The sequence below is a fragment of the Tachypleus tridentatus genome, chromosome 7 (genome assembly GCF_004210375.1).
Source record: "Tachypleus tridentatus isolate NWPU-2018 chromosome 7, ASM421037v1, whole genome shotgun sequence".
Classification (NCBI taxonomy): domain Eukaryota; kingdom Metazoa; phylum Arthropoda; class Merostomata; order Xiphosura; family Limulidae; genus Tachypleus; species Tachypleus tridentatus.
Window position 1 is genome coordinate 50,840,639 of NC_134831.1, and position 14,202 is coordinate 50,854,840.

General features: G+C 32.7%; 2 protein-coding genes across 3 annotated transcripts in view; both read right to left on the reverse strand.

The window, feature by feature from the left end:
- The window catches only part of Got1 (Glutamate oxaloacetate transaminase 1), a 29,015-nt gene extending 25,778 nt beyond the window's left edge, over window positions 1-3,237 (reverse strand). Inside the window, exon 1 of the mRNA XM_076511611.1 lies at window positions 2,931-3,237. Coding sequence (XP_076367726.1) covers window positions 2,931-3,042 — 112 coding nt within the window. The 5' untranslated portion in view covers window positions 3,043-3,237. The remainder of the gene's footprint in view (window positions 1-2,930) is intronic.
- Window positions 3,238-8,893: 5,656 nt separating this feature from the next.
- Oga (O-GlcNAcase) overlaps window positions 8,894-14,202 on the reverse strand; it is a 59,940-nt gene continuing 54,631 nt past the window's right edge. For both annotated transcript variants that reach the window (XM_076511614.1, XM_076511613.1), the window contains exons 14-15: window positions 12,055-12,214; window positions 8,894-9,218 (exon numbers count right to left, since the gene is read on the reverse strand). In XM_076511614.1, coding sequence (XP_076367729.1) covers window positions 9,082-9,218; window positions 12,055-12,214 — 297 coding nt within the window. In that variant the 3' untranslated portion in view covers window positions 8,894-9,081. The remainder of the gene's footprint in view (window positions 9,219-12,054; window positions 12,215-14,202) is intronic.

Below are 14,202 nucleotides of genomic sequence, written 5' to 3' on the forward strand. Positions count from 1 at the left end.
AGGACATAAAGTGCAGGATGCAAAACTGGTGACTGGGATTGACAAAGGAGGGTGAGTAATAAGGGAAGTAGTAGAGCTGGGAATAATTGTATTTAGAGTAAATGTGAATGAGAAAACCATGAATGAGTCTGCCAGAAGGGAGCAATCAGAAAGACCTAGCACAGAGTGGCATGGATAAGGGAAACTACTCAATGATTCAATAAGATAACAGGTTAAACATGAAGAAATTTGTGCAATCCACACTAGGTGAAAGCATCTATAGCCAAAGCCTGAGGATGAGGTACTACAGACCAAAACAGGGGTAAGCTTGTGACTGAGTGCAGTAGCATCAACATGAGAAAAACCCCACAGATCCCAAAGCTACCTGAAAACATCAGCATGAAGGGAACACTTTGTTGGGAAACCTTGTTGATGCATTAAAGACAATCCACCATGAGGTTGAAAGAACCCAGTACAGGACAAACAATTAAACGAATGTGTTTTGTGAGAGTCCAATATAGGAAATCCCAATGTATGAAACAAGAAGAATCATGACTGGCTGCCTCTTTAATAACTGATATAAGCTATGACCATGAAGTTGTTAGAATAGATGATTGTCTGACAATGGTGAGAAAGAGATCCAAAGTCTGATAATGGGAAGAAACTATATGACATTGACATGTAAAGGCCATTTTTCAGCAGATCAATGACCCAACTCCTCCTGATGACAGCCCTAAAAGAATGTGTTTGTAAGGAGATGCAAATGTAGATGAGGAGAGGAAGCAGTACATGTGCTAATGTCTTGTCCAATCACCAAAGGAGGTTGTCTACAAGGGAAGGAGGACTGGTAATGAGAACATCCAAAGGTTCCCGAGCAAGGTTCAATTGATTGTGCAGAGTCCACTGAAGGGAGAGCACCTTTGCATGGCTGATGGGAATGAGAAAAGTCATAGAAAACCACATCCCCAAAAGTGACAGATCCTTCCATGCTGAAAGTCAGGGAGGAGACAGTGCAAGGCAAACTGATAATTCCATAGAAAAGAGCTTGAGATAAGAAGATTGGGCCTGACTGAAGGGAGTGTTGAAAAACACAGATAAATTAATAAAATATTGGGTAGGATGCATGAAGAACTTATCCAATTTTATAAACTAGCCAACCTGAACAGCTTTTTTGAGAAAGAACTGATGAGTATGAATGGCCATGTCCTGTTTATAATTGGCCAGAAGTAGCCAGCTGTTCTTATAAAAATTGAAATGCACAGTTAAGGCATGAAAATGAAGAGCAAAAGCTCTCTCCACTTAACAGAAAAACATATGGAGCCAAACCAGCTTAAGTTGTAGTGCAAAAAATTAGTAACATCACCCCTCAGTGGACAAACCAAAGAAAAGAACAAGATCATACCAAGGTGGGAATATGCAGATGAGCATTCGAGATATCCAGCTTGGTCATCCATAGACCTGGAGAAAGTACCCATTGAAGATTGAGGTAGGATTCAATAGGTAGACACAGGAAGTGAACAAAACAACTGAGGCAAGACATTAATGTCAGGCCTCCAATCCCTGATTTTTAGGGGACAACAAACATTAAAACAGTAAAACTTCAGTGAATGAGATGAAGTATAACATAAATGCCTGTTGGGTGGAGAGGTCCTGTACTGCATCTATAGGTGCTGGCAAGTTAAAGAATCTCAAATAAAAGTGAAATAAACCAGTACCTGTGACAAGGGAAGTATTATAGACTGTTTAAGTTAAGAAGTATTACACAGTACAGAAGGCAGCATTTAACACTTTTAATAAATGTGTATTTTGATTTGTTATAAAAAGAAAAAGAGCCCATAATAGATTATATACAGTTTTAAAGATTTACTAATAAGGTTAATTTAGTATTCAGTGTTGAATATCTACATTACAGACAGTTTAGGTTAAAAAGGGTTATATACCAAGGGATAGAGTATATAATAATTTTTACAAATTATTTTTTTTATATTTGTGACACAAAGAACCGATAACAGGTTATATATAGTTTCTAAGTGGACTAATACAGTGTAGTTAGTATTCAGTGTCAATATTACAGTATTAATAAATTCAAATATATTTGTACATAGCTTACGAAATGTCTCGCATCTTCTGGTGTAATAAAAGAAACCGTATTCCTCATCAATAACACTAAGATTTCTTATCCGTTATTTTTCTGAGGATGACTTCTTTTTTAAATAACTTTTGAAATTATTTTTTTGTAGATTTGGCGGTTCTGCGTGTTACCTTGCCAACCTCGAAAAGTTACAATTATACAGTCATTGAAGTAGCATAAAAAGTTTTAAAACAGAAGATATCCTAAAGTTCAGCCAAGCAAAGTTATTTTTTATTTACAATTTCATTCTAAATGCTACCTGTTTTTGGTGATTTAATGTTCTGCTTTTTATCTATTTTAGCGAAGTCTAATGAGAACGCATGGTTTCCTTCTGAACGCAATTTGTTTGTCACGGTATCGTATTTTAACCTAGTGCTAAAAATGAACAAGTTTCTTTACACATAAAAATAAGTTAGTACGCTTACAACTTTCACATTTTGTGCTTCAGCTTTCGCATTTTAGTGCGAACACAAATTAATGCGCATCTATAAAGAAAACAAAGACATGATTTTTTTGTACTATTAAATGTAGTTTTCAGCATTTTATCAATTTTATATTTATACTTAATAGTTACAGTGTTATAACAATGAACATTAACGAATTCATCCGCTATATTTTTGTGTTTATTACTAATAAAGAAGTTACAACTCTATACTCTCTATATATTTTGATTCCCGTTTTGTGGAAAATATGCAAGAGTCTTACATACTTTTCACAAAACAGGAATCAAAATATATTTCGTTAACTATCCAGGGTTGAATGTCACGATTGTTATATATTTAATTTTACCTCAACGTGCCCAACGGACCCTAAGACCTACCTCCTATACCAAGATCAACTTTTTGGGGAAATGGATCCTCTTTGTAAGCTTTACTCAAAGCAAAAATTTCCACAGGTGGGGCTTCTTCAACACAAGAAAACCGCGAAGACATATTAACCTAGATTATAAAAAACTATTCACACTTTAAAACGTTTAATATTAAAGTCAACGTTCGTAACACAATACCAACCACTATTTTCTATACACACCGGCCGGTAAAAATTTGCAAACGATTCGAAATGTCCTTGACTGACCTTTTTTATAGTCAAAGAGGGCGCTGTAAATAATTAAATATCGTTGGAAAACCACAATAAAATAAAACAAACATGTAGAAGTTTTATTTCCGGAAAAACTAGTTTCGATTTTCGAAACATTCATATGTTAACTCCTTTTCGGTCTCATGTCGTTTTCTGGCAGGAAGACTGGTTAACAACGTCTACTTTATCCGAGAATATCAAATTCTCTAAAGGATACTGGGTTCAGAAATCCGGCAGTTATTTAGCTTTCAAATTGACCAATAGAGTTGTTGCAATCAGACAAGCTTTCGATGATTCTTTTTTCGTGTAGTTATCCGTTTCCCATAAAATTATTTCCTTCCAGTCGATTTGATGGCAAGAATTCTTCATGTAAATAGACATGGCATTATTTATGTTTCAAAGTTAATGACTTTTTATGTGTGTTTTGACGCTCATGTGTGAACCTTCTTCCGGTTTCATCTACATAAACTTTCTCAAAGGACTTGCATGACATAACAAGAACAGTTTGATTTATCTTTGGGTGTTGTTCTACTTGAAGTTATGTATAAAGACGTTTTAACATTCGTATGTGATTCTTTTTTTGGAGGATGCAATTCTTTTTTTTTTTTTTTAGCCAGTATAAAGTGTTTTCATAATATCGTTAGTTGAACTTTCTCTGCTTTCATTGAACAAGAGCCCGGCATGGCCAGGTGGTTAAGGCTCGTAATCTGAGGGTCGCGGATTCAAATCCCCGTCACTCCAAACATTCTCGCCATTTAAGCCGTGGGAGCATTTTGATATTAAGGTCAACCTCATTATTCTTTAGCAAAAGAGTAGGCCAAAAATTGGCGATGGATGGTGATGACTAGTTGCCTTCCCTCTAGTCTTGCACTGCTAAATTAGGAACGGCTAGTGCAGATAGCTCTGGTGTAGTTTTGCGCAAAATTCAAAACAAACAAACAAGCATTGAACAAGGTTTTATTATGGATGCCTAACTTATTAAAGTGGTCGATGAGATACACATCTAGATATTGCTTCCGCTCGATAAGATATCTAGATACTGAAGTTTTACCAACAGTTTGTTGCTAACATTGTCTTGTTTATAGTGTTTTTTCAAGTTTTCAGGTTTGATCAGCTAAATGGCAGCTGGAAAGTTTGCTCAAAGTTACACAATGGACTATCCCTGCTCTGCCTGCAACGGGTATCGAAACCCCGTTTATAGTGTTGTAATTCCATGGACGTGTCACTGTACCAGTAAGAAGGGGGCAATTTGGAAAAGACACAAGTTTTGATGATTTAGTATTGCCTATCCAAATAAAGCAAATGTCATTATTGTATGTTCTCGTGTGATTTCTTTTACGATTGTGTTCTATAAAAGTAATTTAAAATATCACCTACAAAACTGTTTGTTTTAGAATTTCGCGCAAAGTTACTCAATGGCTATCTGCGCTAGTCGTCCCTAATTTAGTAGTGTAAGACTAAAGGGAAGGCAGCCAGTCATCACCACCCATCTCCAACTCTTGGGCTACTCATTTACCCACGAATAGTGGGATTGACCGTAACATTATAACGCCCACACGGCGGAAAGAGCGAGCATCTTTGGTGCGACCGGGATTCGAAGCTGCGACCCTTAGATTACGAGTCGAAAGCCTTAACCCACCTTGCCATGCCGGACCTGTTGAAAAATACTAGCTCGTTCAGTTCATATGACAGCACTGTTCGGGAATTACTATGAACGTAGAAAAAGTTTTATTTTACAATAATATATGTTTATTCAAGAATATCCCTTTTCGGATTGCGCGAGTTCTCTTAATTTTTTGCCAGTATGTCACTGAAAGATATTGACAAAACTTAAAATAATTGTCGAGTAGTTTTGTTGTATTGTGTTTAAAGTCCTAGAAGAGTAACGGACTCTTTCTCTTTCTTCTTGGATTAATGAAATGAAATATAATACACATGTTACTAAATTTCTGAAATACGAAATGAAAGCCGGGTTTCCTTGAGAAATGCTTTTACGGTGTGAAAGCTAGGCTAGGAACATTGTGTATACACAAAGCACTTCCTCTTTCATTTTGGGAACTTTCCAAGAAATTTAGCGATCTCAACCCGATACGAAATACATCCTGTAAATGTTCAAATGCTTATTGATTTTCGAATTATTGTTTCTTCATAATTAGTAAATTCGTTTTACGTATGGAAATAAATCCAATGTTTAAAAAATCTTTTTGGGATCAATCGTACTTCTTAAAACCACTTTGTTTGCCATAAGAAAATCTGGCAAAAGACCATTTTATTATATGAGGGGTGGAAAGCATAAAAAATCCATGGAAAGGAAGGACAAGTTCATACGTTTCTATGCTATTCCATTCAATCAACCTCAACCGAGGAGGAACTAGCTACATCATTACAGATGGCGCAGTACGACTGGTGGAAAACAGTCATACTATCAGCATATGTTATAAAATTGCAAAAACTGATGGAAGAAAGACTATTGTACGGTAGCAAAATAAAATTTTAAACAATGCTTAGAGGGCATAGCAGAGTAAAGATAACTTTGGGTGAAAGAAGGTAGTATTGTTTGGTAATCGCCGGTCATGACCAGGTGGTTAAGGTACTCGACTCGTAATACGAGAGTTGCGGGTTCGAATCCCCGTCACACCAAACATGCTCGTCCTTTCAGCCGTGGGGGCGTTATAAAGTTTACGGTCAACCCCACTATTCGTGGGTAAAATAGTAGCCCAAGAGTTGGAGATGACTAGCTGCCTTCCCTCTAGTCTTAGTCTAGTCTAAATTAGGGACGGCTAGCAGAGACAGCCCTCGTGTAGCTTTGCGCGAAATTCAAAATAAACCAAGTATTATTTAGGGCATACATAATGAAGATTGTCCTAAACACCTCTCCCCGATCAATATATATATTTAAACATAAAAAAATAAAATAAATAAATAAGAAAAATACATGTACATATATAATGTAATAAAAAGTACCACCAATAAACTAGATATCTTACTAATAGGGCAAAACAATATCTATACATGGACATTGCCCTGAAAAGTTTCTAAGAAAATTCAGCTCACTCTAACACAAAAATGCAGTAACTACCACCATCAAACACTGCACGACCACACAAGTACAGGAAGAGAACCTTACTCTGCAGGGTATGTATATATCATACCCAAACCCCGAAAGAGCTTCCCAAATACGCACATATGGATCCAATACATAGCACAATAAACTATTTTGACAAAAACTGGACAAAAATAAACTAGTTAGCTAACTTGACAGGTACTGTTTACATGATAAGAATAGACCCAAGCACCTTTCCCTAGTGAATATATATTTTCTAAATAAATAAAAGGCCATCTATAAACTAGGCTCCACATTAGTTTAGGGATTAATTATAAAACATCGAAAGGTTTTTTTATGTAAACGTTTTATAATTAATACCTAACTAATGAAAGTGCAAATAATTTATGGAACTATAAGAGAAAAGATTTATTTGCACCAAGTGTATGTGTAGATAGTGCATGGGCATTCCTTTGAAAGGGGCATGAGTAAGTGTGGGTTACTCTGGCCCTCGTGAAACCAAAATTTCAAGGGAGGAAGAGGTTAACGAAACCAGACCCTCCTGGGAAGATAAACATCTTTTCCTCTACATCTATAAATATTTTCTATATTATGTATATATAGTACAATGACTTAATTATTAAATAATTAACTTGTGAATTTGCTTTCACTGTCCATTTTAGGATTAACAAATTAATTCATATTAAACGTCATTTTTAGGATGATTTAATAAATTAGTGTTAAGCATTCTTTTTATGACAATTTGAGTAATTATATTCTTGTTGAAACAAGTATTGCACGAGCCATGGGCACTTTTCATGAGGGCCCTCAAAACACTTTCAGTACTTTATGATGTAATAATCATCATAACAACTTGTCATGGATGCCTAGCAACGCGGCATTAACGGCACGCCCTCTAGTGAAACGTTTGGCATTATGGCCTTCTAATAACACGGCCCTAGCGTCACGCCACCTGGTGAAAAACTTTGGAGCTATGCCTTGTAATCTTTGACAACCCCTCTTGAGGCAGCTAATCAGAGTAGGGCAGCATCCTTTGGTCATGACTCTCCCTCCCTTCTTATTTATGACTATGCTTAAATTTTAGGTGGCCCTTGACTTGGCCATATTTAAACCACTGTGCGCATAAAATGTCATTAATTTCAATTTTTTTATATAACCATTTCTTTCTAAATAATTTTATGACATTCTCGATTAAATAGTTGTTCAAAAGAATATGAAAATGTTTACACAATAGCATGATACAAATCACTATGCCTGTTACAATAAATCTGATTTAAATTAATTTGGGCATGCTATGTATAACATTTCTCCCATGTGTTCAGTTTGAAATATGTGAAGGCAATTTTATTAAAGTAGCCAATAAAAAAGTAAATGGTAAGTGCCTAAAGAAACAAAATTGTTTTATTAATTCATGCTTGAAGTGGACTTAAAAAAGATTACACCTAATAGACCTAATTGTTATTACTGTGGTCCACTTATTAAGCATTGCTAACAATATGGTCCATGAAAGTTAAACTTAACAAGTTCTTAACAATGCTCTGCACTTGTTTTAAAAGCATCCTTAAACGTTAATATTGTCCATGTTTTGTTTCTTATACACCTATTGCAAACTATTTTACCAAATAGTTTCAGAACATATTAAAAACAATTTCTGTTTAAGTGGTCTAACACACATTTCATGATTTAAAGTTCACAATGACTTATTTATTTAAAGTATATACATTCTTCAATACATACAAAAATAGTTTTAATCAGGGTAAAGATTTACCTGAAAGGACAGGTTATTGCTTTAATTAATGTTTGATTCTAGCTAATAAAAAGCTATGTGATTATTGAAGCTGCAATAAAAATCACTTTCTCATAAATTATAAAGTGTCTAAAACAAAAGTTTCAACCAAATGCTCATTAAAACGTTTTTAACAGGATAAACAAGTTTGTTATTCATATAATATTGAGAAAGTTAAAAAGTGTCTTGAACTGGTTTAATTGACTGACATCTGTTGTTACTTACAAAAAATCAAACTTTACAAACAAAAGTATTTTAAAATAATATTTGGCAGTACTGTCGCTTTATGGATAACTAATATTTTATTTACATGTAATTCATCAACAAAAGATAAACCTTTTTGACTCTTATCAACATTAATGAGCAGAATGGTATAAATGAGAAGTCACAGCAAAGAAATTTGAGATCATATGTATCTTTTAAGCTGTTTATAATTTGACTTAAAAATTTCAATGTATTTAGGTCCCCCCAAAAATCTGTTTACTTATGAGTAATACCTTTCTCATAAGTAGCTACATGTAGTAAATGTTAAGTTTCAAATTAAGGTTAAATTTAGTAGGTGATTTATCTTCATCACTATATGGACATCCTCTTGTATTTCTCACAAAAGCACATTTTAACATCCACTCATTTATGTTTGTATCCTAGTTTTATTTTTAGGTCTTTTACTTGTGGTATGTTAGGTTTCCGATCTTACTGTTTGGAATTTGAAAAAGTTGTCAAAAGTAAGAAAATTCTATTAGGTATGTTCTTATAATATGAAATTAACTTTTCTATAAATTTTATAGATACACAAACAAACACACAAGTTAATTTATGGCTTGTTCATCACCATTTCCCAATGCTTACAAGTAACTTCTTCATTACAAAAATTTTTATTCAAATCATTATAAACTTAAGTTACAAAATGATGAAAAAAAAATTACAAACATAGTTAGTCTACTTGTGTTTTCCTACAATACAACACTTATGCTTGGCAGAAAAATGTTCTACCACTGATTCAAAAAATAACATGTATGAAAAATTACCATCAACTATTTGTTTTTAAAATGTCCTTCCAAGAAATACACTATCCTCACAGCTGTGTTCTGGAAGGGTAATTTCTGTAAACCCAAGTTTGGTATAAAAATCTACAATATTTTTATCACCAACTGTCACTTCACAGAATACTCCATGAGAACCTGAAAACAAAACAACAATTAAGATTTTTATTCCTATTACTGTATACTACAAGTCTAATCTGTTACATTTATAACCCAGATAAGTCATATTTCCCAGCAGGATGAACAAATTAGCTTTGTGGTATTGGGAAAAAGATACTTTTTTCTTTCCAGAACTGTGGTCAAATAATCAGAATTCAAAACAATATACAAGTACTTTGCATTAACGCCCCTTTTAAAGTATCCAGATTTGTGCTCATAATTATGTTGGGACATTCAAACACTGTCATGTGACTAATCTAATGGACACACATTACACTCCTTTTTGAGGCTATAAATGAAACTGGGTTTGAACTTATTGTATTCTTTCATTCTTGAATTAATATTTTATTATCAGTCTTCTTTCACCTGTAAAAAAGTTCTTGATGTTTAACAAATTCGATAATAAACAGGGTATTTTCTTTTTTCATTTATTAGTTTTTAATTTTCTTAAAGTGAAGAATGCTTTTGTAATAAGGAAAACCTTAATCTGGTAATTACTCATACAAAATTTCTTTTCTTTATGCATGTTAAATAAGTAGAAATCTAGTTAAATGTTACATAATACAAAAATACTACACTCCATAAATTAAGTGATGCACTGACAACAAAGTTTTTTGACCATCTGATTCACTTTATAGCAATTTATTATTGATATTATATTGTACAACAAAAATATCTTCAGAAGTAACTGAAACTAGCAGATAATGTTTCTTTAGTATGTTAAGGTGCACTCTGATATTTCTTATTAAAGGTTTTGGCTGGAATGTACTTATCTAATTTTATTATAGAGATTGTTCTGCATTGTTATGTATTTTGCACTAACATAAATTTTCCAACCTGGCTAAACCTCACAAGATGTTATTGGGATTATGGCAGAAAATAATGTAAACTGTGAAATAACTCAAATGATGAAACAATGTACTTTTATCTTTATAAACAAGCGTGTAACGAAAGAATGTTTAATTGGCTATAATCAAACCAGGTTGATTCTGAGGGTTTGCTTTAAGTAAGTAGCTTGCTCTAATCAAAAGATATATTTTACACATATATGTTAGCACTACGATACAATCTGTAACAGTTCATACTATCTTGTACATAATAATACACTTATCTATAACAGATTGATGATATACACAAAAGAGTATTCCTCATACATACCATTATGTTTATCTGTTATGTATTTTTAAATAGTGTATTATATTTTGTACACATCAATATAGTATATTTTGTTTAGTATTATGTTGTATGGTGATCTCCTCAACTGCCCTTTATGTCTATCATTTTATCAATTAAATATTTTACTATTTAGTGAAAATATCACAAAAAGTTTTAGTGTGTAGTATGTTACTGTCATAAGTAAATTAAGGCAAGTCCAGTCAAAAAGGTAAAATATTTGTAATGTTAATGTTTTATATTCCAATTAATTTGTTGATAAACTTCTAAAAATGTATCTCAGAATGGCTGGTATGGGTATTAACACTTATCGTGACAAGCAGAGAACAATGTTTTGACCTTCCTAGGTCATCTTCAGGTTAACAAAGAGAGAATTTCCAACTGACAGTTGCTCGGCATTTCTTAGGAACAAGAATATAAACTGATACAGGACTTTAGGGGGTGTTGAGGTTTGATGTTAGGTTATTAATTAGTATAGGTATAAAGGTATCCCTTTATATTGGTTTAAGTTGTTGTATAAGTAGGGCTTCTTTGATATTGCATTTGTTTGTTTGTTTCCCTACTTAGTATCTAAGTGTTTTCTATGGTTGTGTTTACTTGATTTGCAGTGTTCAAAAACATGTGAAGGTGTTGTTTTTTTTCTTTGAATCAAGTTTCCATTTTTCTGCTTGTTTCTCCAATATAGAAGTCGCAGCAGTTGTTGTATTGAAGACAACCTTGGAAGGTTGAAACATTGTTCTCTGCTTATCAATAAAAGTGTTTATACCCATACCAGGTGTTCTGAAATACAGTTTTCTTTCACGTGGGTTTCTCATCATCAAGAAAAACTTCTAATTTGGTGTTTCACTTTCCAAACCTATGCAGTTCATTTATTAGAAGCTATAAATATATGAAAGTGAAAAGTCATTACAAGGTTAAAGTTGTTCCATATAATCTCTCTCTCTCACACACACACACACACACGTGCCCATGCACACACAGCACCATACAGGTAATAGCAGGGTGGTCCAAAATGTACATGTTTTAATGTGAGAAAAGGTTGAAAGTATTTTGTGTTAATCCACTGCATTCATCGTGATAGCTATACAAAAACTGTCCTTAACTAAAAGCAAACTCCACTACTTGAGAAGAAAAATAGTAGTACACTGAAGCCTGACACTGAGCAGGAATAGTTTTAAAAAATGAAACATTATACAGTAACACACTAAGAAAAAGATAATATCAACAACAAAGTTTAACATTCAATAATACTATTACCCCATGAGTCAATAAATTCTAATGTTCAAGTTTATTGTATAAAAGCAGTTTAATATTCAAAGCAACTATTCCATAAGCAAGGAAAGTAACATTTCAGATTACCATAAAATAAACTAAAATTCAATACTATAATTAAAAGCAAACTATAACATTAAAAAACCATTACAAAATGTTTCCAGTTTAAAACCAGAACTGCTATCAAAGTCTCAACTTCATATGTATTATTTTTTTTATTCCATGGCAGAATTTTAGAGATAGCAAGAAAATGTTTCTAGAACTGAAAAGAAGAATTTGGACAGAAATAATATACAATACTTACACACAAAGCATATTTATACATGTCCATATTTTTTATAAAGACAAGATTAGTAAAATCTCTACATACCATTGGCTTTTAATGCTGAAAAAATACATGCAAGAAGACGTTTTGGAATGCTTGTGTCCAGCACTGACGGCATAAGTGTGACTTTCAGAGTAGAAGGATGGTTCTTATAGACATCTTCAGGAGTGCTCAACTTGAAGTTGTGAAAGCTGCTAATTATCTCCTACCATTGTTTACAGACAGTAAGGTATCTCATAATTACCAAAAAAGTGAAAGAGTATTAAAAAATGCTTTATATGTTATACAGATATAAATCTATTATCCCACAAAAAATTGTTTAAAAATTTTATATTATTCATAAGTGGGTATTTCTTAAACAGCAAATACTTTTAACAACTGTTCATAGGTAAGGTAAAGATGATGACAATCAGGGTGAAACTTCTATTCCTGTCACAAATAAAATAAAAATTAAACATACACATAATAGATAAAGTATTGTAAATAATTATTTAATATACAATCAATGAGATATAGCTGAAAAAAATCACTGATATACCCAAACAATGTTGTATAGCTAAAGCGAATCATTAGTATACCTAAACACCAATGTTCAACTGCACATAATTATTGGGAAACTTAGCCACTGGTATACTCAACCACTGTTGTTAACATCAGCAAAATTACTTTCAATGGCCATAAATGTTGTTTATACATCAGACCTCATGTAGGAGTTTTTAAAAATGCATTCCAACTACACAGCAAAAATACCAACTTTGTTTTTTTTTCTCATCTTCTGCATTTAATGACTGATACACTTATACAAGTTAAACTATAATAAAATAAACAAAATGCATTAAAGAAGCTAGCTATGGAAAATTGAAATATGTAGCTAATAAAGCATACAGTATAAGTGTATTTGTACTGTGCACTATAAAGGTCAGGCATGCTATGTAGTATTAGCCAAAACTTGTATATACTTCTGTGCATGATGGCATTTTTGTTTTTTGTACGCATTGAGTATAGTTGCTAGCATTTAGTTTTGTGCATCATGATTCAACATAATCCAAATTATCACAAGAAGAACTGAAAACATTTCTCATCATGCTTCTTGAAATGTCAGAGCTGCTTTATGAGATGTTAATCTGCATTTTTATGTACACAGGTATTGTGCAGATTCACATTTTAAGTGGAAAGTCTGCTTATGAAATACAGAATTTTGCAAAAATATGATGTCTGTATATAATATAGGAATTCAGAATGTTGGCTTTATATAATAGTGCTTGAAATAATTGTTGGCACTTGAAATTACATTTTTGAAGAAGTGAAACTGAGATTAAGAATGCTTTACAGTTATAACATTTCTTCTGAAACTTTACCTGAGGTACCACTCTATTAAATAATACAAGATTTAATTTTCACTTCATTGATTGACAAGGGAAAAACTAGGCAGGACAAGGCTATCCTGACTGCCATGTAAAAAAACTCACTATCTTTTTAAAAAACTGCCAGCTGTTTCAAAAGTTCATAATTAAGTTTTGTATAACAGAGTTATAATTTCTTTAATTCAAAACTTGAGTATCCATAAATGAAATGTAATTTCAGAACAAGTAGTTGTTCAAATAATTGTTCACAATTGAAGCACATGATGAGAATAGCTTTACATCTAACAGAAATATTGTTTCATATTAAATTAAAGTTAAGGACAAGGAATTTGCATCTGGTACTTTTCTGAATTTCTTTGCACTTTGAAAATTTTCAATGAATTACTTTCACAAAAACAGCCATGTTGTAAACTTAACCACTTTGGAAGACTGGCAAAATATGTTAACTATACTTTGATTTGTCAAAAATGCAGTAGACATTAGAATGTACATATGATTTTGTTGTGCTGAACTGAAGTATGTTAGCCCTTGTTTACAGTAGCTCAACTCTGAGGGTATTTTATTTTTGAGGGTGCTATTTGAATGGCAATAAAATATTATCTGTGTCCCCTTTTCTCATGAACAACCATGGATGACAATAAAAATAAGAAATCTTCAAATTGGCAGATTATCATCCATAGAGATTAAATGGTGAAGTCTAAAGATCTTCATTAATTAACTAAAATATATGAAGAAAGATCTTGTATTGTAATACTACAAATAACTGTTTACAAATAAGTGCAAGAGCTTTACTCCTACAAAGTAGAGGGTACTAACAGTTATAAGAATA